This window comes from Furipterus horrens, unplaced genomic scaffold (assembly GCF_987537825.1).
Source record: "Furipterus horrens unplaced genomic scaffold, mFurHor1.1.pri manual_scaffold_1, whole genome shotgun sequence".
Taxonomy (NCBI): Eukaryota; Metazoa; Chordata; class Mammalia; order Chiroptera; family Furipteridae; genus Furipterus; species Furipterus horrens.
In genome coordinates, this window is record NW_028327171.1 from 10,834,192 (window position 1) to 10,860,113 (window position 25,922).

The following is a 25,922-nucleotide window of genomic DNA, read 5'->3' on the forward strand; positions in this document are numbered from 1 at the left end:
TCATAATGACAAAAAAGGGGGTGGGGGGGGCAAGCCATCAGCAACCCATTTCTAGAAAATAGTGTGGAGATGGAAACAATCACTGGGTTGAGGGAAGCAGAGGAAGCTACACCTGAGGCGCTACAGACATGGTGTGAAATGACCCAGGCCAGCTGACCCTGCAAAAGCCCAGAGCATCCAGGCCTTGTGGCACCAAGAACCAGAGAGCAGGTTCAGGGCCCCAGGGGATGAGTCACACACAGAGCAATGGCCCTAGAGGTCATTAAGGAAACTTCTGATAACACCCACCTGCAGGTGGCCTTTAAGCGCAACAGGTACCCTGGGCAGGGGTCTGTCCCATCCTAAGAAGATCCAAATACAGGAGCATCCCCGGGCACAGTGGAGGGTACTTGGCACTGGCCACCCCCTACCTTACACTAAAAGCACCAGCAGTTGCCCTAGGAGACAGGATGAGGCCTGTCCAGAGAAACCAAACAGTCCAGAGAACAGATACCCAGATCCTGACACTTGAAGGTCCCCCCCCCCCAAAAAATGGCTTGCCCCAAATACAGAGCTTGTGGCCAGCCTTTTAGGGCCTCGCTTGGGTATGTGGCAGACAGCTTCAAATAAGGTGTCTGAGGAGAGCCTCCAACATAAGACACTGTAATTACAAAGAAAAAGAAACCCAAAGGAAACAAATTATGCATGGAACGTAAGAAAACTTAGAAAAAAATCCTAATTTCCTCAGAGACATAAGATCATATGTCCAAAAATAGTCACAAGGTGATATATCAGATAAGGACAAGAAAAGGAAGTAATATATATGGAATAAAAATTTCAATAGAACATTTGTAATATAAAGCCAAGGAAATCTCCCAGAACACAATATAAAAAAGCAAGATAGAAAATAGGATAGAAAGGATAAGAAGCTCCCAGGACCACCTGATGAGATCCAACATATGTCTAACAGGGGTTCAAAAGAGAACAGAAAAAAAAGAGAAGGAAAGCACATGTCTGAAAGATGTAAGAATATCCCAGAAGGTGGGGGGGGATTGCTGGGGTGGGGGGTGCTGGGCAGAGGGGAGCAAAGGGGAAAAAATTGGAACTATTTTAACAATATAATCAATAAAATATACTTAAAAAAAAAAGAATATCCTAGAAGCAAAACAAGAGTCTCTAGCCTGCAAGAACCCGTAAGCGGAGCACAATAAGTGCAGGAAATGGGCACCAGGCACACCTGAATGGATTTTCAGAACCACGGGGCAGACAGCAAGATTCTGAAGAGAAATAATACCAGGCCACAGAGAAAGAAACAGGAATAATCTCAGACATCGCAACAGCAACACTGCATGCTAGGTGACAGTGAAGCAAAATTGAAAGGAAAATTACTTTCAACCCAGAATTCTACAAACCTAGCTACGCTATAAAGCAAATGTGAGGGTAAACACATTTAAGACAAACAAGGACTCAGGATATCCTCCTCCTGTGCGTCTTTCTTTGGCAGAAACTGGAAGACATGTTCCATCAAACAAGAGACTAAACGAGGAAAAAACATTGCTGCTACTGTCAATGGCTGCACTAAGTCCTTGGTATGTGTCGGGCCCTATTCTAAGAAATATATATATTTCACTTCATCCTCAAGTTAGATGGCCTAGAGCAATTTATTTTAAGTTCTCTGAGCCTCAGTTTCCCGTTAAGTAAGAGTATCCATCGACAGGTGGTACAAAGACACAAGGAACTATTAACCTAAGTTAACAGTTACAAGTGGAGGAGCAGGACCCTATCGGTATGGAGGCCCAGTGGCAGTCACACCCTGGAACACCATATCAACCCAGGGTGGAGCAAGAGAAGGCACTCTTAAAGGGAAGATAAGGTGAAGTGACAGAGCGTTTGGAAAATTCTCCTAGAATATACACAGCCCATCTGGTGGCACCTTTGGGTAGAAATTGAGATATGTAGAGAAGACTACATCAGTGAGAAAATAAGGCAACTATTACTTGCAGAAAAAATGAAGAAATGCAGTCACAGAACACTTGCTGGTTCTGGCATATAGCAGTCACACAGCCATCAAAACGTGACCCACTAAATGAGGTAATATAAAGTGGAAAAACAAAAGAAACGAAACCGCTATAACCAAACTTCAATTTGAAGAAGTTCCGAGGACAGAGGGAACATGGACTGGAGTGTCACATGCATGGCGACCAGGGCATGCCATGAAGGGGATTTGGTTAGGACGAGGGGAGGCCTGGGCAGTGCAAGCCTTCAAGTCAGCACATGGGGTAGAGAGCTGACTTTCAATGAGCCCTCCAAGCGTGCAGCCCAGCTGGCCCTCAGGAGACTCTGGGCATCACATCATGAAAGGTACCAAACCCAGGTTCAAAGAGCTGGCCGGAGCAGCAGCCATCAACACCAAGTCTGCTCAGCACTGAAGCCTGCACTTTCCACCCTGCACTGCTGTTTTCTCAGTTAATAAGACACACGTCTGGTTCTATTTCTGAACACATGCACTGAAATCTAAAATTCATTTATGCAGGTTTGAATCTAATGAGGAAATAGGTTCTCATTTAAACAAAATTCTCCCAGGGAACCAATTAAGGTGAGTATTGTAAAAAACACCTATTTTTTAAAAAACATAGAACTTGTAATGGAAAACTGAGGACAACCTGAATGTAAAGCAAAACAACTAACCTGAAATGTCCAATATTAAACCTATATAGTAGTTGGGACCAAGTTCGGTGAAAACTAAGTAGAATTAAAAAGCATTAGTCATTTGCTAAAACCTGATATATCAGGAAGCTATTTTAACAAAGTTGTCAGTAGTTAACAAACCAAGTGAAATGTAACAGTCACTGCACTCTTGTGGAATGCTCTGTTTCTTATCTCTCTTGGGTTAACTACCAGAGGCAGATATAGAGTTCAGGGCTTCTGAATGATGTGCAGAAGAGCATAGGTGCATCTATGCACTTGTCAGGGTGGTTCTGACTTTTCACTAAGTTCTCAAAGTAGTCTAGGATCAGAGATAGTTCAAAGGCTCATTGTGCTCCTGGACCCTAGCCCGGTATCTCACACCAAATAGGGGTCCATGGGATGCCATCAAGACACAAGGAGGAACAGACATGCCACTTACTTCTGAGGCTCCCACATTCTTTCAAAACCACTTCAGGCATTTATAATTCCACTGATGTCTGGGAGTGAGTGAAAATAAGAAAATCACAGAAGTAAATACACATAGTGATTGCCACTCACCTTTACACACACGTTGACAGAAACTGTCTGATTCCCTTTGCTGCTGATCGCATTAAACAGCGTGAGTGTCTGAATCCCACCAGCATTACTACATGTGTCAATCAAGCCATCATCTCCCATGAACTTGACTTTTAACCAATTTGCTAGAATTCTGTGAATAAAAAAAAAAAAGAAGAAAAACACATGAAGAAGAATCCAATTCTAAATCTAAACTATAAAGATTTTCAGGAAAAAAAGTTAGATAAATATCACACAGATGTAGGTCCACAGACATAAATTTTACTGTGGAATTGATCTGAACAAACTCTACCGGGTTAATCTTTTGTGTTAGAAAAGAGGGCACTCATGGAACTGGTTCATTCAAATGTGACAAGATTCTAAAGCACTAAGAAAAGATTTTGAGCAATAGAAAAGATCCTTAGAGTTTAAAGTATACATGTTTTATAGAATCAAATTTCTCAGTCATGAGAACTTAATTCTAGAAACATACGTGAATCATGTAAATACTTTTAAAACACCACAAACTCTAATCTTTGCTCAGATATCTTAGCCTACATGTGTCCCTGCTTAAAATGTAATGTGTTCAGCCCTGGCTGGTGTGGCTCAGCAGATTGAGCACAGGCTTGTGAACCAAAAGGTCACTGGTTTGATTCCAGTCAGGGCACATGCCTGGGTTGTGGGCCAGGTCCCCAACTGGGGACATGCAAGAGGCAACTAATCAATGTTTCTCTCACACACAAATATTTCTCTCTCCCTCTCTTTCTCCTTCCCTTCCCCTCACTCTCAAAATAAATAAAATCTTGAGGAAAAAAAAAAAAGTAATGTGTTCAGAGAACTTAATATCCTCATACATTGCTGATAGGAATGTAAAATGGTACAGATGCTATAAAAAATAGTTCAGCAAATATTCAAAGATGTAGACATAGAGTTACCACACAACCTAGCAATTCCACTCCTAGGTATATAGCCAAGAGAACTGCTGACATACATCCACATAAACATTCAGATACACAAATGGAAACAACCCAAATATCCCATCAACTGATGAACAAATAAAATGTAATATATTCATTCCATGGAATATTATTCAGCCTCAAAAAAGGACTGGTACATTCACTACAACATGAATGGACCTAGAAAACATCTATGCTGAGTGAAAGATGCCAGTCAAAAATACTACATCCTGTATGATTCTATTTACACAGGATGTCCAGAACAGGCAAATGCATCAAGACAGAAAGCAGATTAGTAGCTGCCAGGGGCTGAAGCTAGGGAGGTATGGAGTTTCTTTTTAAGTGAAAAAATGTTCTGGAATTAGATCATGGTGATGGCTGTACAACTCTTGTGAACACTAAAAACCAGTGAAGCGGAACTTTAAATGGGTGAAATTTATACATGAATTATATCTCAAAAAAGCTGTTAAAAATAAAAGTAACATGTTTTATAGTTGCTTTAAAAGTATAGAAGCAATTTGGCTATAAGAAACAATTTCTTGGATTTCTTTATAAAAATGCCAGAATTTTTTTCCTAATAACTGGGTCTATAAGCAGACAAATTATAAACTATCTTCCCCAAGACTCTAAAATGAAGTGGCATCTAATCAATACACCTTGGCATAGCTCTAAATAACAATCAACTCTAAAATGCACTTGGACAGAGTACTGCCACGTTTACAGAATAAAAATTTAAATAATCTAAAGGGTCAACTTCAAATCACAAACAAAACAGATTGCAAGTCTAAGCACCAAAGAGTAAACCTACCCGTCAGTGTCCCCACCAGCCTCTGACACCCCAGTTGCCCCTTGTGTCGCTCCACTGCCCAACACTCTCGGGAGAAGTCACTCCACCTCCTCAGGCTGCTTTCTCAGCAACAAGCCCCCAGAGGAAACCCCTCCCTGACCTGCTAGGACTCCCTGGAGACTGCTCTTCTCCGTAGTTGGGCAACACCAGCACCGGCTTCCAAAACACATGCTTCCTTCTACCAGGGAGGTGCTCAGCCACGAGGGAAGGCAGGTCCAGGGGTGCCCACGCTGCTTCACTGGAAGAGACCGAACATGGCATGTGAGCTGATGCTTGGGTCCTGGGGAAGGAGCAGCATGCACAGCGGGGACATGACAGACCTCAGCAGCTGTTGGTAGAAGTACTGGACCTTCAGCTGGTATGCAGTCTTGTTCCTGAGCCACCTCAGCCTACAAAGAAAGGGAGAACAACGCTGGGTCTACATGAGGCCAGCAAAGTACCCATGGAAGGAACCTGATAAGTACTTACTCATGTTTTCAGTAAAAAGTAACTGGTTAGTAAATATCTCCAGGAGGGAAATACTCAGGAGACCAAAAAAACATTTTCTGATAAACAGATGGACCTGTTCATTCCACAGATATCAAGCAATTGTCTTCCATGTGACAGTCACAGGAGAGAGCGGTAAACAGACAAAAATCCTGCTGTTATGGGGAGAGACGCACCTCTGCAATTGGATGGAATGGCAGGCACGTGAGCGTGCTGCAGTCTCACAGAGAGTGGTCAGAAAAGTGATATGTGAGCAAAGGCCTAAAAGAACTAAGAGGAAAGAGCATGGTGACTTCTGGGGGAGAAGCAAAGATACGGCCATGCCAAGGCAGGAGTGGGTGTGTGTGCCGAGAATGAGTACAGGGAGAGCAGTGGGGGAAGGCGGGGCAGCAGGGCAAGGGCTGCCATGGAAGGACTCAGAGAGCAACAAAGAGACTGCAACTAGAGACACGAGGTGACCTGACTTGACTGTGGTAGGGGTCAAAGGCGGAAGCTGGCCGGCGGACAGCAGAGGTGCTAAAGGCAGTGCTCCGGGCTGATGGGTCTGAGTTCAGGTGCATGACCTAAGCCCAGGGAGGACAGGCTGGCATCCTGTGAGCCAGGAAGGCCCTGAGTGGGGCAGGCTGGGTGAAGGTTAGGTTCTGACGCAGGGTTGGGAATTGGGTACAGGAGTCTGGGACACAAGACACAGGAGTCTAGGCTACAGACTCACAACGGGAGTTGTCAGTGTGAAGGACAGAAAGAGATTACCAGGGCAGGGGGCTGTGTCGGGGTGTGGGGAAGACAGAGGAAGCAGCCACAACTCGAGGAGGAGGCTAGGCCAGTGCCAAGGCTGCCAGGGGTCAAAGAGGCGCCTGAGCACCCTGACCACACACAGCTGTGTCTGAGACGGGCCAGTGCCATCACCCACCCCACTTACAGATGCAAAGGGGACCTCAGGAATCAAGGCAACTGGCAGTTTATTGGAGCTGAAGGAAACCCTGGAGATGGTGTTCAGAAAAAATGTCCCATAACAGACCAGAGGAAGACTAGGAACCGCCACAAGACCCAGACGGTGTGCTGCTGTAGCCCCTCCATGTTGCCTTCTCCTGGGCCCCCTACTTGTAGGCCCCTCTCAAGAGGTAGCACTGGCGTGGCCTGAAGAGAGAGGCCGAGCCCTGCATGGCTAGCATTGGATAGCTCGAGCGAAGACCTGGGCAGGGCTACAAGGAGCCACACTTGCTCAGAGAGGCTGGGAGGAGTGGCAGGGAAGGCCATGCCAAAGGGGCGCGGGAGGGAGCCCCACGAGAGGAGACTGAAGGGTGGGTGGAAGAGGTGCTAAAATGCAGCTGCAGAAGACTGAGGGAGGTGTGAGTGGTGTGAGCTAGACAGCAGCAGCAATGACAGAGAAGCAGAATCCGAAAGCAAAGGAAACAGGAAGTGGGAGTGGGGGTGAGCCCATGTGGACCTCTGGCTCTACCAAAGAGTGGACGTGATATATTCTTAAAACCAGGAAAACCAGGAGAAAAACAGGTGGCTCCAACTAAAATTCAATTACCAGGACCCCGAGTGTTTTAAGGGAAAAGACATACAAATCAAAGCAGGCAGACAACCACATGCACAGAACTGGAGGGAAAGATCACATGCAAAAGCGCAGCCCTGCATCTGTCCTCACTCTCTGACTATCCAGCTTCCCTCCGCAGACACAGGAGGGGCAGCAAGCTGAGCGCTGACCTGGTACAGGAGATGCCCACTTTCCCTGCGTGGCCCAGGTCCAGGAGGCCCTTGGCCAGGTGCTCCTCAGCGATGGGACACTCGGCGCTGGGCACCAGCGCAGTCAGCCTGTCGTTCACGTCCACACAGCAGGGCGCTGCAGGGAAGGCCCGCATCTGGCGCCTCAGCTTCTTCCGGGCAGCGACAGCTTCTCTCCACCTGGAGGGCACACCGACATATCACCGCTGGTGTGCTGAAGGGTCCCCACAGGGACACACACAAAAAACACACTCTGGCACCAGTAACACAGGAACACGTTTGTTGGCAGTATGTTTGTTTTCTTTTTTCAGCAATAGTCCTCACACTAAGAAATTAGTCAGAATTAAAACTCAAGGGGAAAAAAAGCCAAACAAACAAAAAGAAACAAACTCAGGCATGGGAGAGACCTCACAGCAAATGAGTGATGGTAAGCAAAAAAATTACTCAGCTTAAGAGCTAATGCTAACCTCTCTAGAGGACTAGTTTAGCAATATGGATAGAAATTCAAGGTACATATACCTTTGACTCAGCAAACACCACTGACAGGAATTTACCTCCAGACATGTGAGCACCGTGTGTACAGGATGGTTCCTACAGTACTCTTTGTCATAGCTAAAGAGAGAAATCCAGGGGCCAAGTAGGTCCTTTATGGTGCCACTGACAACTGGGAAAGCCAACATGCTGCTGCCATCTCCTGGCAATTGGAGCAAAGAATGGCTGCACAGAGCTGGGAATATGCCCCCAGCTGCACTATGAACCACAAAAAAAGGACAGAAGGTGTCTGGTGGGTACACAAGCAGCAGCTGCTTCTGAGAAGGAAGACGGAGTCTCTCATGGAATAGAGAGTCATTGCTCACTGTGTTCCTTCTCATGTGGTTGCAACTGCCAAGAACACTAATACTTACGTTAAATTTTACATGAACTGAATCACCATACAAAATATGTAACACATGCCCTGGCTGGTGTAGCTCAGTGGATTGAGCACCAACCTGCAAACCGAAGGGTTGCTAGTTCAATCCCCAGCCAGGGCACATGCCTGGGTTACAGGCCAGGACCCCAGTTGGGGGCACGCAAGAAACAACCAATCTACGTTTCTCTCGCACAATGATGTTTCTTTCCCTTTCTCCCCTCCTTTCCCTCTCTCTAAAAACAAATAAAATCTTTTAAAAAAAGCACACACACACAACACATATATGCCCAGTTTAATGAGTCAAACACCCACATCCTTCCATCCAATTAAGAAGCAGTGCCCATGATGCCTGTGGACTCTGAACAATCACACACCCTCTCATTCCCAAAAGTAATCACTGTCCTAAGTATATGTTCATTATATGTGCCTTCTTTTCTTTAGGGTTATACTACTATATATAAATCCAAAACAGTCTATTTGAGTATACACCATTTGTACGTTGTATACATTTCCCTAAGAACTGCTTTTTTTTCATTATAAATTCTGTTTTACACACAACTATAATTTGTTTGGCTTGTTCATGGCCATCTCCCTGTGTATAGCACAAAGAGTAAACAACAGAAAGCAACCTATAAATATTTATCAAAATACTGAACTATCCTTCCCAGTCTAATTCCTTAGTTATATCCTTACTTTATATCCTGTAGGAAGGCATGTGTTACCTGTGTCTGCGTGCATGTGCATAAACGATCATTTCTTAAAGTATAACCTTTATAAAAAGACTCCTGAGTGCAAGGATTTTATCTGTAAGGACACATGACGCACCTTTGAAGATACTTGCAGTAGCACTGAAGTTCCTGGAGGGTCTCCTTTGCAGTCTGGAAAATCTCTTCCCCAAGAAACAGGTCCACCAAGTGGGCACAGACATCCTCAGAGCAACGGGCCATACGGACCCTGTGATCTGCCTCCACTGCACTCCTAGGGAACAGGGCCATCAGCAAGGGAGACACTGCACCCAGGGCACACGCACCCTGAGGGCTTGCCTTAAAAGTACAAGAGTCTATGTCTTTTATATTGAAACATACTTACGTCTTTGCCACAAGAGAAGCTTTAAGATTTTCATTTTACTTAGTGTATAGCCATTTGAAAAGAATCACCATACAACAAAGGTAACAGGAAAAAAAACAAAAACAAGAGTGGTACAGGGCACTGAGTATAGGTCGAGTATAGGTCCAATGGGACACTTGGAAATAATCCAGAAATAAACCTTTATCTTAATAAAACGGTTAGAAATTTTATTTTTAAATGGCCATTAAGACATCTTCTCATCAGCAATATTTGATGTTTGCAGTGAAAAGTGTCTCAATTGCACTGTAACTGGCAGCCTGTGGTCATACTGCAGTAGCCCTCAAATAAATTAGTATCTATAAGAGATTTTTGTAACAAAATTCTATCAACCAAGGGAGCAAAGAAGACTTCATCAAATACATATAGTCACAAAATCAAAATAGCTTAAATAGGCAAGACCCATTTCCAATAGCCACACACTTGGGGGAGGTACAGACTAAGTCTCTTGGAATCAAAGAGAACAGCATGTTACTGGCATTTCAATGAGTCCTGGGTTTACTTAACTCCTAACACCCCTTCCTGGGATTAAGAACAGCCATATATGCATCATTTATGAAGTCTCTTACTTATAATAAATATAGAAATAGAGTCCCAGTTAATAGACATGGAAACAAACATGAATTAAACAACACTCTTCTGCCTTCCAGCTCTGTGCTCCGTCTGCACTGGGAGCTGTGATGAGTACTATGTAGTCCGCCACCTTTGGGTTATCTCAGAGAGCTTAAGCTTGAGGACGGATTTCCCTGCACAACTGAATCTCTATCTTCCTGAAGCTTGGCATGGAAATCAATAAAGTTCTTAAGTGAGAGAACTCCAAGAAATATTTTAACATATGAAAGAAGAGCAGCATCTTCTGCCCGGGCTGGGTGGCTCAGTTAGTTAGAGCGTTGTCCCGTAAACCAAAAGGTTGCGGGTTCAGACCCCAGTGAAGGCACATTACCTAGGTTACAGGTTCAACCCCTAGCTGGGGCACATATGGGAGGTGACCAATCAATGTCTCCCCTCCGCCCTCTAAAATCAATAAACATATCCATGGTTGAGGATTTTAAAAAAGAGAAGGATCTTCTATTTGAGAAAAACTAACAGCAAGTAACCTGGTACGGAGACTACTAGTAAATTCTATTGCAGACACATCCCTTGCCCAGGGCTGGGTCTACAATGAGGATAAGAGGGGAAGTGAGGCCCTCTCTGGAGGCAACGCACACACAGGGACAGTGTTTCAGCATTTTGCCATCCGAAAAGTAAGTATGCTCCTCACCAAAGTGAAACCCGCTAGCCTGAGCTGCCCAGCCCGACCACAGTGCCTAAGTGGCCCTTCCCTCCTGCCCTACCACTCCTCTCACATGGCAGGACCCAGACTTCACTTACTTCAATTCCTGGGAGCAGGTGTCCCTCACACATTCCACCACCACCTGTTCCGTCAGCTCTGCAGCCAGGTCCTGACTCATCTGAGTTAACAGCAGTTCTCTTTCTTGTTTCAACCTAAAGTTTTTTAAGAAAGAAAAAAGCACAAGGGGAATGTTTAAGAATAAAAGTAAGTGGTGGCATCACACTCCATGACCCCACAGGTGGGGATTTGAATTGTGTTGCCTGAGTCAGCAGGCCTAACCCTCTGATCCCACCAGACAGACCACACAGCTGCCCCCACTCCAGTCCCCCTCTCAATGGGGAGGAGCTGCTGCTCACAGGGTGGGCATAGCCTCAAGACCCCCTTCCACTCCCTAGGCCAACATGCACGAGGGCGCTAGGTGAGCCTCAGGTGTGATGCAGTGACAACAACAGCAAGAGCATCCCAGACCCGTTCAGGTTCTCTCCTGTGTCCACGCACTAACCCCCGGGTATACCATAAGAACGAGACACACTCACCTCGCCTCTTCAGCCTGCCGCCTCTCCTCCTCCTTGCGTTCCCTTTCCTTAGTTATTTCTTCAGCTGCAATGTGTCTCAAAATGCCCGCGGTTGCAGCTGTTAACAACTCCTCCATAGCAGCATTGGAAACACTAGACAGAGCAAAGTGGGTATCATTCTAAATAAATTAATAAAGCCAAGCAAACCACATAACTTCTAACTCTTCAAGGGGAAAAATTTTAATTGGCTCTTAGCATAAAAATTAAAACCACGGTTAGAAACACATACTCTATCAAACCTGACTCATGAAGACACAGAAAACCCAACTATACCTACAACCAGTAAGGTGATTGAGTCAACAGTCAAAAACCCCTCCCAACAAAGAAAAGCCAATGACCAGATGGCTTCACTAATAAATTCCATCCATTACTTAAGGAAACAGTAATGACAATCCTTCTCAAAGTCTTTGAAAAAACTGAAGAGGAAGCAGCACTTCCTAATACTTCTATGAAGCCAGCATTGCCCTGATTTGATACCGAAGTCAAAGACCCTACAAGAAAACGACAAACCAATATCCCTTATGGATACTGATGTAAAAATCCTGAACAAAATACTAGCAAACCGAAATTAAGTAATATAGTTAACTTTTGAACAACACAGGTTTGAATTGCACAGGTCCACTTACTTACACATAGATTATTTTTCAATAAATAGTTGTTTGTATCCACAGGTTTTACATCTTCAGATTCCCCACCGCAGGTCAACAACAGTATTTTTGCACTCCCATCCACGTATCAAAATACTATATTCGATCTGAGGTTGGTTAAATCTGCAGATGCAGAGAGCCAACTGTAAAGTTTTTGGGGAATCAAAAGTTTTACGTGAATTTTGGATTGTGGAGGTTGGCACCCTATCCCTGTGCTGTTCAGAGTCAACTATACCTTGTATATTACACCATTTCATGATAAAACATATTCAATATATTAGGAATAGAAGGAAACTTCCTCAACATGATAACACCCATAGCTAACATATTCAGTGATGAAAGACTGGGTGAAAGCTTTTCTTCCAAGATCAGAAACAAGACAAGGATGCCCACTTTTGACATTTCATTCAACACCATAATGGAAGTTATGGCCAGAGCAATTAGACAAGAAAAAGACAACCAAACTGGAAAGAAAACTATGTCTATTCACAGATGACAGGATCTTATATAGAGAAAATACTAAGAAATCACTCAAAAGTTATTAGAACTTGTAAGCAAAAGTTCATCAAGTTGGGAATAGAAGAATGACTACCCCAAAATCAATGGCATTTCTATACACTAGCACTGAAAATTCTGAAAATGAAATTAAATAAAGAAAACTTCATTTACAATAGTACAAAGAAACAAAATAATTACATTTAACCATGGAGATGAAAAGACTTGTATAATAAAAACTACAAAATATTGCTAAAATAAGGATGGCCTTAATTTCATGAATTGGAAGGCTTAATATTGTTAACATGTTAAAACTACCCAAAGCAATCTAGAGTTAATCTAATCACTATAAAAGTCCTACAAGCATTTTCTACAGAAAGAGACAAATCCATCCTAAAATTCATATGGAATTTCAAGGGACCTCAAATAGCAAAACAATCGTGAAAAAGAGGAACGCTAAGTTGAAAGACTCATACGCTGTGAATTAGTGACTTACTACAACACTACAGTAATAAAAAGTGTAGTACTAACACAAACACAGACATGCAGGGCAATGAAATAGAATAAGAGCCCAAAAGTAAACCCTCACATGTATGATCAACTGATTTGCACAAAGGTGCAAAAACTATCCAATGCGGAAAGGACAGTCTTTTTAACAATTGGTGCTAGGAACTCTCAGGTCAAGATGGCAGCATAGGCAGAGATGGCTCGCCTCCTCCCACAACCACATCAAAATTACAACTAAAATATAGAATACATTACTCAGGACCATCATAATCAAGCTGATTGGAAGTCTGACAACTACAGAATTAGAGACCACATCCATCCAGACTCGTAGGAGGGATGCAGATGCAGAACAGGCTGGTCACAAACCCACATGTGGTGGATAAAAATTCAGGAGGGGTATCTTGGGAGCAAGGAATCCCAGCCCACACCAGGCCCCCGAGCCCAGGGTTCCAGTGCCAGGAAGGTAAGTCCCCACAACTTCTGGCTGCAGAACCAGCAGGGATTGAGTCGGTGGAAGAAACTGCTAGAGCTCCAAGCAGTTCCTCTTAAAGAACCCACATAGGGATGCACTACTCAGACTCACTCCCTCTGAGCTCCAGAACCAGGGTAGCAGCTTGAAAGGCATCAGTGGTTTACAGGGAGAAACTGAAGTGTCTGGCATCAAGGCAAGCAGAGGCCATTGTCCCTTTTCTGAACTCTCCCCCCAACGGAGCCACAGAACCAGCAAGCTATGCCATATCTGAGATTCCATCAACCCAGCTAACACTGTTTGCTGACCCCCACCAAGATCCCTACCCCACCCCTCAGTCTGCTTTTCCATATGCATGGCTGGTCTTGGCACATGCTTCACAACTTCCTAAATCCTTTCAAACAAGCAACAGCTGGCCTCAGTGAGCCCCAGGACCTGGCACTACCAGCAGTCATAGCTTGGCTTCACTTGGGAATCTCCAAGGCCAGCACAAGTAGCGGCCATTTTAGATTGCTTTATACCTCAGGCAGGGCACCCCTGGCTAAACAGGTTGGACCTGACCTTGGCCAGCACCACCCAGGAAACCCCAGGGCCAGTGAACACAGTGGAGAGCAACAGACCACATCGGAGCACTACTACCTTGTCCCTACATGGCTGATCCTCCATGGAGGGTAGAGGGTGGTGGTCAGTGGTCACAGCCAGTCCTTACAGCTGGACTGGCCTGAGTAAATCCTTCCATTGACCTGCCAACAGCAAGCAAGTCTCAACTACAATAGGAGGATGTAGTCAGCCCACACAAAGAGTGCACCTTAAGTACCCAGCTTCAGTGATAGGGAAGGCTGTGCCACTGGACCCTATAGGACACCAACTACATTAGGCCATACTACCAAGACATGGAATCAAAGAAGTTCTACCTAATACATAGAAACAAATACAGGAAGGCTGCCAAAACAAGGAGGCAAAGAATCATGATTCAAATGAAAGAACAGATAAAAACTCCAGAAAAAGCCGGGTTGGTGCGGCTCAGTGAACTGAGCACTGGCCTGCAAACCAAAAGGTCACTAGTTTGATTCCCAGTCAGGACACAGGCCTGGGTTGCTGGCCAGGTCCCCAGATGAGGGTGTGCGAGAGGCAACCAGTCAATGTATCTCTCACACATTTATGTTCCTCTCCCTCTCTTTCTACCTCCCTTCCCATTTCTCTAAAAGTAAATAAATAAAATCCTTAAAAAAAAAAAAAAAACCTCCAGAAAAAGACCTAAATGAAATGGAAACAAGTAATAAGTAATCTCTCAGATGCAGAGTTCAAAACACTGGTTATAAGGATGCTCAAGGAACTTAGGACCTCAACAGCATAAAAAAGATCCAGCCAGAAATGGAGGATACACTAATTGAAATAAAGAACAATTTACAGGGAATCAACAGTAGAGTGGATGAAGCTAAGAATCAATCAATGATTTGGAACATAAGGAAGCAACAACCAACCAATGAGAACAAGAAGATGAAAAAAGAAGCCAAGAAAATGAGGATAGTATAAGCAGCCTCTGGGACAACTTCAAGAGGTCCAACATTCACATCATAGGAGTGCCAGAAGGAGAAGAGAAAGAACAAGATATTGGAAATCTATTTGAAAAAATAATGAAAGTAAACTTCCCTAATTTGGTGAAGGAAATAGACATGCAAGTCCAGGAAGCACAGAGTCCAAAACATGATGGATGCACAGAGGCCCACTCCAAAACACATCATAATTAAAATGCCAAAAGTTAAAGGTAAGGAGAGAATCTTAAAAGCAGCAAGAGAAAAGCAGATAGTTACATACAGGAGAGTACCCATAAGACTGTCAGCTGAGTTCTCAAAAGAAACTTCATGCTAGAAGGGATTGGCAAGAAATATTCAAAGTCACAAAAAGCAGGGAGCTACAGCCATGATTGCTCTACCCAGCAAAGATGTCATTTAGAATCAAAGGGCAGATAAAGAGCTTCTCAGACAAGAAAAAACTAAAGAGGTTCATCATCGCCAAGTCATTATTATATGAAATGTTAAAGGGACTTATTTAAGAAAAAGAAGATCAAAACTATGAACAATAAAATGGCAATGAATACATATCCATCAACAACTGAATCTAAAAAACAAACTAAGCAAACAAGAAGGATAGAAACAGAATCATGGATACAGACAGCATTTTGATGGTTGCCACATGGGAGGGGGTGTGAGGGAATGCGTGAAGAGGTGAGGGGATTAAGTAGTCGATATAGGTAGTTACAGAATAGCCATGGGGATGGATGTAAAGTACAGAATAGGAAACGGAGTAGCCAAAGAACTTATACACATGACCATGGACATGAACAATGATATGGGGATTGCCTGGAGAGTGATGGGTGCTGGGTGGAGGGGAGGAAAGGGGGAAAAATCAGGACAACAGCAATAGCATAATCAATAAAATATAATTAAAAATTTTTTAAAATATACAATTGGTGTTGGGAAAACTAGACACCCACATACAAAAGAATGGTGTTGGACCCTTACTTTATACCAAATATAAAAATGAAATCAAAATGGATCAAAGACCCAAACTTAAGAGCTAAAGCTATAAAACTCTTAGAAGAAAACATAAGAAAAAATCTTAAAAACATTGGATTTGGTGAAGATTTCTTAATATATGACACCAAAAGTACAAACAACAAAGGAAAAATAAACTGGACTACACAAAAATTTTAAACTTTTGTGCATCAAAGGACACTATAAGGAAGGTGAAAAGATAATCCACAGAAGAGCAAAAAAATATTTGCAAATCATCTATCTGATAAGGAATTAATAACCAGAATATAAAAGAACTATAAATAAAATAAACCCACCCAATTCAAAGATGGACAAAGGACTTGAATACACATTTCTCCAAAGATTCATCAGTGGCCAATAAGCACATGAAAAATGATGTTCAACATCATTAGTCATTAGGAAAATGCAAATCAACACTACAAGATGCCACTTCACACCCATTTAATGGTTATAAAAAAACTCACACACACAGAGAAGATACCATGTGTTGGCAAGAACACAGAAAAATTGGAACCCTTGCGCATTGTTTGTGAAAATGTAAAACGATGGAAAATAGGCTGTTTTTCAAAAACTTAATAGATTATATGATCCAGCATTTCCACTCCTAGGCACATACCCATAAGAACTGAAAGCAGAGACTCAGTACTTTATCATCATTATTCACAATTGCCACAGGTAGAAAACAACCCAAGTGTTCATAGTATCACTATTGACAATTGTCAAAAGATGAATTTTTAAAAATGTGCACACATATACTTGCACACGTATATGTGTGTATATATGTTTAATGGAATACTACTCAGTCATAAAAAAAATGAAGTCCTAATACATGCTACAACATAGATGAACCTTAAAGCCATTTTTGTGTCTGAAAAAAATCAGACGCAAAAGAACAAATACTGTTATGACTTCCCTTATGAGAGGTACCTAAAAAAGGCAAATTCATAAAGACAAGAAAAGAGGTTAACCAAGGGCTGGGGAAAGAGAACAACAAATTACTGTTTAATAAATATAGTTTTGGAATGATGAAGAAGTTCTGGACATAGATAGTGATGATGGATATACAACATTTTTAATGTATTTAAAGCCATTGAACAATATACTTAAAATTGGTTTAAATGATAAATTCTGTTATATTTTACCACAATAAAAAAATAAAAATTAAGCTCATGGAAATCATTTATATTTAGTTCCATCAAGAAAGTAAATACAGTAGTCCCCCTCTATATAGCAGTTCATTTATCGCGGCCCCACTGTATCGCGGGATTTTTAAAAATATTATAGTTAATTATTTATCGTGGATTTTTCGCTATATCGCGGGATTTTCGGTACTGTATAAGTATCTTGTTAAAGTTATGTAGGTTAAGAGTGTAGAATAAATCTAAGGTTCCTACTTCACGGGGGGGGGGGGTGTCTAGAACGTAATACCTGCGATAAGTGATATAGGAGATTCCAATGGGCCCTTGAGGTGGACTGGGAGCTTCCCTCTTACCTCTAACCCCTATCCCTCCCTTCCCTCAATAAACTTAGGTGTGAAACCCTAAAAAAAAAAAAAAAGAAAGAAAGTATAGACTTGTCCAGGTAGCTTATTTGGTTAGAGCATCAGTCCCGATATACCAAGGTTATAGGTTCAATCCCCCATCAGGGCACATACAAGTATCAACCAATGAATACATAAGTAAGTGGAACAACAAATCGACGTTTCTCTAATTTAAAAAAAAAAAAAATTTTAGGTATGTATATAACTTCAGTATAAAAAAATGAATCAAATCTATCAAAAAGACTGATTCTTTCATGTAGTCTACATTTATATAGATGAAATATATTTAAATATACTTTATAATTGTGTCACTTTATTGTGTGTTAGGATTTCTGAAATCCTTAAGAAAGTCTGATTTACTAAATTTATTAGATTTTAATCAGCTTTACAAAAGTTGCTTAAGAGCTTAGAAATATTTTGATTATTAAATTTATTAAGACTAGATGTTTTAAGTATTAGACAAAATCAGACATAAAAAATTTATAAATGTCTAAGGAAATTTTCCCATGGTTTAAAATGCAAATGGTATAAAGGGATTTAATCTGTCAAATTTGTAAACTGAAACTTAATCCAAGATCAAGTAAAATGAGTATGTTTAATTTTGGGAGGGGACTTTGAGCATTTACTTATTGAATTTATTGGAGTGACATTGGTTAATAAAATTACACAGGTTTCAGGGGTACAATTCTGTAACACATTATATGTTGTATTGTGTGTTCACCACCCCAAATCAAGTCTCCTTTGAGTATTTTTAATTTTTAATAATGAACTAAGTTTTACTTTACTAGAATTTCAAGTAGTAAAGTATTTTTAAAAATAGGTTTTTAATTTACAACTTTAATAAACCTAATGTTGCTCAAAGAGCAGACACAAATGAAAACTACATGCCAATGAGAGACAGAAGGTCAAAAACATGAACTACACCCATCTAGAGAACAGGACCGACATTCAAGTCTGTACATGCGAAGCTGCAATCTCTTGCTGAAGACTGAGCAGCTTTATGAAAGGAAACGTATGGAGGGATGGAGTCTGGGCCCAGTGAATACAGACAGCTTCAGAGCAGAAGGGGCACCCACTTACCACCCCACTTACCCAAGAGCTGTGGTTGCGAAGGCTGCCCCAGCGGCACCGACCTCCTCGCAGTCCTTCTGTAGAACTTCCTGGATGAGCTCGTCCACCACCTGCGCCAGGTCCTAAAAAGAAGTCAAACGGGGCGTGAGGAGGTCAGGGAGGGGGTCAGGCTCTAAAGAGAGGACAGATGAGGAGGGGGAGAGGGTGGTCAGGCATGCCATAACACTGCCTCAATCTAGACAGAGCTTGTAACCTAAGGGCACTGAAGACTTTACAGAACCACTACATTCTCATGGAACATCGCCGCATCCAGGGCAGAACTCCCATTGAGACCTTTTTCTTTTTTTTTAACCTTTGCAGACTTCATTTGACACTGTGCTTTGTCCTACAATGTCTGGGACTTAATAGCAGCTCAGGTGGGGCAGTCAGGGCCAGGTCCTGACAGGAACAGGTAGCAGAAAGCCCCATGGTGGCCCACATAGGGGCGTTGATGGGAAGACAGCTTTCCCAGGATAGATTCCCCCGGCTCCTCTCTTGGGGGCCCCCTTGCAGGCTTATGTGTGTGCTGTGCACCCATGCCGCCATGGCCCCTCCGCTCTAGGCAGTGTGGGGCCTGGCTCCATGCTGGTCTCTAATGGTTGCCCCTGCCCACAGGCCCAGCTGATCGCCCAGTCCAGTGGCCAGGCCTTCAGTGCGGCCTACCCAGAGTTCCTGAGGGCCAAGAGCACCAACCCCACAACAGCACCAACCCCAAAGACCTGAGCCAGAAGGAATACAGCGACATCAACACCCAGGAGATACACAACAATGACCTCATCCACTTCGCCAACTCGGAGAACTGTAAGGAGGTGAGGTGAGGGACTGGGCGGGCAGAGGACACAAGCAGGCCAGGGTAGGGCTCTGGCCTGAATCTCCTGTCTCTACTGCAGGCCGAGAGGCTGCCTGGACATGACCTCGCTCCTGCTCCTGCTCCTGCGCTGATTACAATCAGACTTAATGGCCTTGAAAATGTGCCTTTTAATGCTGCTTTTGTGCACTGGTGCTCAGCACCTAGGAGAGGTGCACATGGGAGGCAGCTTTACAGCAGAGAACGTGGGTGCCCTGCCCAGGAGTGCCGGAGCCGCAGGTCTCCCTAGGGTGGAGGGGCTGAAGCCCTGGGGATGGTAACGCATCCCAACCACTGCTGAGTGAATGAGCAAGCGAAGGAATGACCCCGCTGAGTGAGGAAAATGGTCCTGGCTGCTTTGCTGAGTGACCTTGGCTGTTTGTTCAGTGGCAGGTAGCAATCTGAGAAGGTGAGCCTTGAAGCCAAGAGGGAGTGAGAAGGACTTTTCCAGACAAAAGCAAGGCTGGGTCAGGGTCAGAGTCCTAGAGTCTGAGAACACTCCTGCATGGATTTGAGGGCTATTGGGGGGGGAGGGGGCTGGCAAGGCTGGTGTGGGAGGGAGGGATCTGTGCACCAGTCCCACCATGGGCATTGGACACTTTTTGACGGTGTTTTAATGACCCAAACATGGGGCTGACTATGCTGTTTCTGGAAAGGCTTTCTGCTAATGAACAGAGAGGAGCCATCTGCAGAGGATGGGGCAAGCCTCCTGCATGCTCAAGGATGGCTGTTCAGAAGGCCCCCAGGGCCACACTTGCACGCCAAACATGCTCAGGGTCTGTGGCCATTTTCCATACTCTCCCTCAGCCCTCCTTGATGCCCTGGCTGGGGTAGTGCCCAGCACCTGTCCAAGCAACAGGTGGCAAGACCGAGTCCCACAACCTGTGTGGTGGACAGGCCCTGCTTGACCCCAGGGACACACCTGTTGGTGGGCACAATGACCCCAGGGCCGTGCCCATCAGTGGGCATGTGGTGATAACTGTGGTCCCCATGTCCCTAGTCAGCATGTCCACTGGCTTTTGAATGAGTATGTTAAGCACCATTCAGAGCAGACAGGTGGGTGCAGGATGGCACTGGGATAGGATGACCATGGACACCACATGTCTGCAGAGCTTTTAGCACAGGAAGCACTTATTTTATCAACAGCATTAGGTTCATAAAAACCCTTCAGCTCATTCCAAAATGTTTCACCTGTGGCCATAAAAGAGACATGGGCAGCAAGCTAGAGACCCACAGACCGTCCCTGCTCTCAGAACCTCACACTCCTCGTCAGAGACACAGACTTCAGCCTTATGGGCCAGGTCCCCAAGTGAGATCTACAATGGCTAGAACATTCTAAGGTCACATGTGGGACCACCTTAGTGGATTCGGTCTGCAGACAAAGGTCAGACTGGAGATCAGATGCTGCTGGACATTTGCGTACAACAAGCTCCTTGGAAGACTCCTTACCGCATCGGAGTACACAGGCTCAGGCTTTGCAGGAAGCAGCTCTGGCTGCACAGGTGGCTGCATGGCAGGGAGGAAGAGGCTGGGTGCCACACTCAGGGTTGGTGCTGGGTGGTGAGGCAGAGAGGCTGGTGCAGGTGCAGGGAGTGGAAGGGACTGGGGGAGGAGGGCAGGCGGGGACACGTCTGCCTCAGTACCACACTCCTCTCCTCTCCCTCCACCTGGAAGAGAACAGGCAAATGTGGGCACTGAGGACAACCTCCAGGCCACCCACAATGACTTTAAGGACTGGCCACCCTCCTCGAACTTCAAGCACCATGACTCCAGGGAGACTTTCAGGCCAATCTCAAGGTGAAACACCTGAGCACTGAGCCAACATCCATACCTGGACCCCAAAACAAGACAGATGCTTCGGGCTCCCAAAAGGCTTCCTAGAGGGACAAGCAGCTAACTTCCTCCCGCAGCTGCGGCCACTTCACTCACCTGCTGTGTCCAAGCCAGGTCTCTGGGTGCCCACCAGCAGCTCCGCAGCTAGGCTCTCCCCAACATACTTGTTCTGGGAGTTGAAGCTGCACACGGGGGTATGACGAGGGACAGGGGGCAATGGCCCTCCATTCACGATTTCCCCAATTGACATCGTCAGCTTCCTGGTAATAAACACCGACTTCCTGGCCTTCAATAACCCCTCTGGTTCCAAGAACGAGGACCGGTTCAGCTCAACACAGCTACTCAGATCAGAAAGAACCCACAGAGATGCACCACAGGTGAGAGGCCAGCCTTCACTTCTCAGTGCCTGGCAACAATGCTAAAAGCCCCATCCCTGTCACTGAATCGCTGTTTCCCAGCCACTCTAAGCCTTGCTATGGATACCAGGGAGGCAGCACATGAAACATGCCTTCTCCAGGGCCTGGCACATCGACAGCACTTCCCAGCCCTTTATCCGAATTCAGACAAAAAAGGAGAGGCCCTGCGGTTTCACCCTCAGCTCTTACCCGTCGGAAACGGTGAGCCCGTGGTAGTTGAGGAAGTCTGTGGCCTCTTCGCAATCTCTGAAGAGCAGCATGCGTACCACGCTGTCCAGGGGAAAGACGGTGGATCGCTGCGTGCTCACAGTGTACGCAATGTTGAGGGCCCGGAGGGCATCCTTGCGGATCTGAAAGAAGCCAATCACTTAAGTCTCAGGGTCAGTTGCCCCAGGACCACAGAATGACTGGCATGGGGGACAGGACTCCTGATGTAGCTCAGTCCCTCTGGGAAGCAACCTGGCACTACGGGTCCCAGGCTTGGCACTCTAAGGCCATTTGCTCAGTGGAAAATGCCCAGGAATGCACGCAAAGGAAACAATTTCATATACAGAAAAGGTCAGCCTGAAGACCTTATCTGTCAGAGAAATAAGAAAACAAACCCCCTGCCCCCCATCAGGGCATGGAAAGTAGACTGTGCAGCACCCACCGAACAAAAAGCTGTGGGGTTACTAAAAACTACCACAAAGACAATGGGATGCCATTGAAAATGCGTGATATAAAATTAAGTAAGAGTGAGAGATAAAATTGCTTCTTAGCATGATAACAAATGCTTTAAAAGAAGGCGGCAAAGGAAAAACACGAAAATGCTAACAAAACTCAGGTTGGGTGATAGGACTCTGGGTGGCATCTTCCAAAATTCTTTAACTAACTCAACCAGTATTTCTCAAGTGTTTACTTCATGCCTGGCATTGTTAATGCTGAGACTACAACAGTGAATAAAACAAAAACCCTGTCCCCACGTAGCTGGTGTGTTAGGGAGACACCAACACTAAGTAAAATGAACATATAAAATGCTCAGTACGTTTAATGGCAACAGTACAATAGAAAGAAGGCCAGAAGAGGAGGACAGGAGCACGGAAGAGATGGGTCTAGCCAAGGTGGCCGCCAAGCCAAGGCCTGGAGGAGGTGGCCCTGTGTGGCTCTGTGAGAAGGGAGAGCGGTGATAACAGCAAGCGCAGAAAGCCTGAGGCGGGAGGCACCACTACAGCAGGAGCCAAGCAAGGAGGAAGCGGCAGAGGCGGTCCCGGGGACAAGGGATGGTATGGGCTTAATGTTATGGGCACAAATGGTCAACATTCGAAAAACAGTAAATAATCATTAAAAAAACATTAACTATTAGTTTTATTTATCGATTACATAGAATTCCCCAAGTGGCACATTGTTAGAAATCTTGTCACTTGTTCCAGAATTTCAGTTCTGTTGGCAACTATCAGATCTGACAATGAGCATTCTTGCTGAAGATGCTTTGCCTGGGATGTGATTGTGGGTTTCGTCACTGTTCAGAGGAGAACTTGGTGTATGACCAAAGAAGAAAAATGAGCTGGAGTCACAAGAACCAGGAGGCAGGCAGACCTCAAGGGCTCTCAGCAGGGACCCCTGCTGGTGGCATCCTCCACCCCTGCGGCTGGTGAACAGCACAGTGTGTATACCGTGAGGTATGCATGGGTTGCTCTGCAGTCCTCCCCAAGTGTCCTCGGGCTGGGGCTGAAGGCCCGACTGGAGATTCTGAGACCAGGAACTCTCATCTAGGCAAAGCCCCAGGTGCCCACCTTTATAACCCCAGAGCACAGCACTGACAAAGAGCAGGTACTTGAGATATTTATTGAAATGGATTTAGCATCATCAGGCTCACTCTAAAAATTTAAATTAGTACCACTGAGAATTTCTAAATGAGAGACTTCGTGCATGTAGTTTTTTGCTTTTCAATTTCTTTGTTTCCAGGGAAGACAGTGCTAAACTCTAGTTATATGGTTATAAAGAGATTTCTCTTATCTGAACCATAAGAACAGTATTTTTCATTGCCTTCAGTGATCAACATTGCAAACCCCTGTAAAACGGGGTAAGCCCCTCTGGGGGTGCTACCATGAGGGATGCATGAGAGTTAGAATACAGAAACACTTAAAACATCACAAATAACAACAACCTGTTCTCATCTAATTCTGCAAGTACAGTGACATCACTCACCTGATTAAAGTAACAATGCAAAAGACAAGCATTCAGGTAAGAAGCTGCTTGGACCAGTTTGAAAAATCTCACGAAATTATTACTGTTCAATGCAGCAAAAGCCTGAACGGCAAATTTCACTTCCGGGGAGTTTCTAACAGCTGGATGGAACTGTTGTACTTCTCTGTTAATTGAAGGAGATAAAAAAGATTAGAATTTTATTTTTAATTAATTAGACAAAATATCCATAAAAACAGATCTAATAAAAAACTAGATTTGACCCATAGTGAGAAAAAGGGTCTTAATGGTGACGTGTACCATTACACTCATTGTTTACTAACTTCGAAGCCGCCACTCTTGGGCCACACTGGTAAAAAGGTTTTCTTTAAGAAGACAAGTAAAGTAAATAAATTCAAACAATTAAAAAGTTGCTTATCTAAGAGTTATTTTAATCCCAACTGACTACTAGCTGTGTTTGATGACAATGTTTAAGAAATAATATCAAACTTTATTTTGTTTAGAAATAAACTGATTTGACTAAATTACTCAATAGGACACATGGTTAACATATGAAAAGACTACACAGCCACTTTCCATGACAAGTTTACCTCCAAGACTTAATTTTAAAACTTAGTATCAATCACACATCTAGATATTCCGTGACAAGGTTCTTGAGGAAAGTACTAAGCTAAAAAAGTTTCAGCATAAATAAGGGAATTTGGGAACTAAAGGAGACAGCGGTTGTCATCAAGTCCAGTTTACTAGCGACAGAGCCCAGGGGACTCTGCTGTATTTCTCACGTGTATACATACAAATCAGACTGGGATTTGAAATTCATTCTTTCTTAATATCACACCCCTAACATTCATTTCACACAAATTTTTCCTCTGCTGTCACTTAAATCTTTGTCGAGTATATGCACGTGTGTACAAGGAAACACACCTGAACACAGTGAATTGCTAACAGATCTGGTAACGCACCCTGGGCATCACTGTCCTGGCTCACTCGCCTGTTCGGCTAATGAGGCCGATCCCTTCCTCATTTTCTCTTGTTGATGAGGAATCCTTCTCAGGAAGGGTTCGGGGCCAACTTTAGATGTGATGTATCAGCATACATCCCCATCTGGCTCCCAGTGCCTCAGCTCAACGGCCTGCACAGCCAGCCCAGGTTTCATCCTGGCATTAAGGACCAGAGACAACTCAGCACTATCAGCTACTGCTAATCCAAGCAGCTCTTCTTCCTGTTTATACCTTGCTTTCTGGACAGCTTAGGCTAGCTTCGGAATTTTAAAATTCACCTTAGGATGTCGCCCTTGTTGAGATTGAGCAGCACGTTGTAGCCCTGAAACTCAGCTTCGCTGGCACAGAACACGCCCTTGTTCCTCAGGTCCTGGTACATTTCCTTCAGACTCTGAAGGCACTTGGTCATGTTCTCATTGTTGATCTTGGCATCGAAGGAGGACATAGGCTCCTCACACATGAAGTGAGCACAGTGGATATGAAGCCGGGCACACTTCTCAATCAGGGACACTGTCACGGGGTCACATAGTTGCTGCTGCGTGATGTCCTGGCCACAAGCAAGAGAGGAATATTACACATGCACAGACATACGGCACACACTTGTACCTCACACATGTGCAAGTGGCCTGGTATACACACATACACCTTATATGCACATGTGCCTCATATACACAGATCCAATGCACATATTCCCATGCAGAGAATCAACTAGAAAAATTGTGCTTATTACCTGAATTTCTCATACTTCAATTTGAAACAAAGCCCATAAAGAATATTTTTATAGAACTTTGTAATAATTTTAAATAATAGTACATTGTTATAGATAAAATATAACTAAGTAAAATGACAAAAACGCTCACTTTCACTTTGTAATTCACATACATTTTTCTAGTTTTCTAGTAAGAAGAGGCTGATACCTTCCGTATGCCCCGTGTGCGGTTCCACAGGAAGTCATACCAGTCCCGTAGGTTGCCATCCTTCTGGTCCATAATCTGGGTCACCAGGTAGTCCATAGTTCTGCTCAGGACTGCCGAGGGCCGCAACTCATGCGACAGGGGTTCCTCCTGATCAGCGGAGGAGCGGCTGTACTCCTTGACGGCTGCCGCGTGGTCCACCTGAGACACAGAGTG

At 44.3% G+C, this 25,922-nt stretch overlaps 1 protein-coding gene across 1 annotated transcript in view; it reads right to left on the minus strand.

Moving 5' to 3' along the window:
- The window catches only part of LOC150020665 (germinal-center associated nuclear protein-like), a 46,348-nt gene that overhangs the window by 9,407 nt on the left and 11,019 nt on the right, over positions 1–25,922 (minus strand). The window contains exons 7-20 of the mRNA XM_090272449.1: positions 25,710–25,907; positions 25,071–25,339; positions 23,795–23,957; positions 21,797–21,957; positions 21,288–21,529; positions 20,808–21,025; positions 18,494–18,594; positions 11,147–11,278; positions 10,649–10,762; positions 8,978–9,130; positions 7,225–7,422; positions 5,346–5,414; positions 5,126–5,263; positions 3,226–3,376 (exon numbers count right to left, since the gene is read on the minus strand). Coding sequence (XP_090128575.1) covers positions 3,226–3,376; positions 5,126–5,263; positions 5,346–5,414; positions 7,225–7,422; positions 8,978–9,130; positions 10,649–10,762; positions 11,147–11,278; positions 18,494–18,594; positions 20,808–21,025; positions 21,288–21,529; positions 21,797–21,957; positions 23,795–23,957; positions 25,071–25,339; positions 25,710–25,907 — 2,307 coding nt within the window. The remainder of the gene's footprint in view (positions 1–3,225; positions 3,377–5,125; positions 5,264–5,345; positions 5,415–7,224; positions 7,423–8,977; positions 9,131–10,648; positions 10,763–11,146; positions 11,279–18,493; positions 18,595–20,807; positions 21,026–21,287; positions 21,530–21,796; positions 21,958–23,794; positions 23,958–25,070; positions 25,340–25,709; positions 25,908–25,922) is intronic.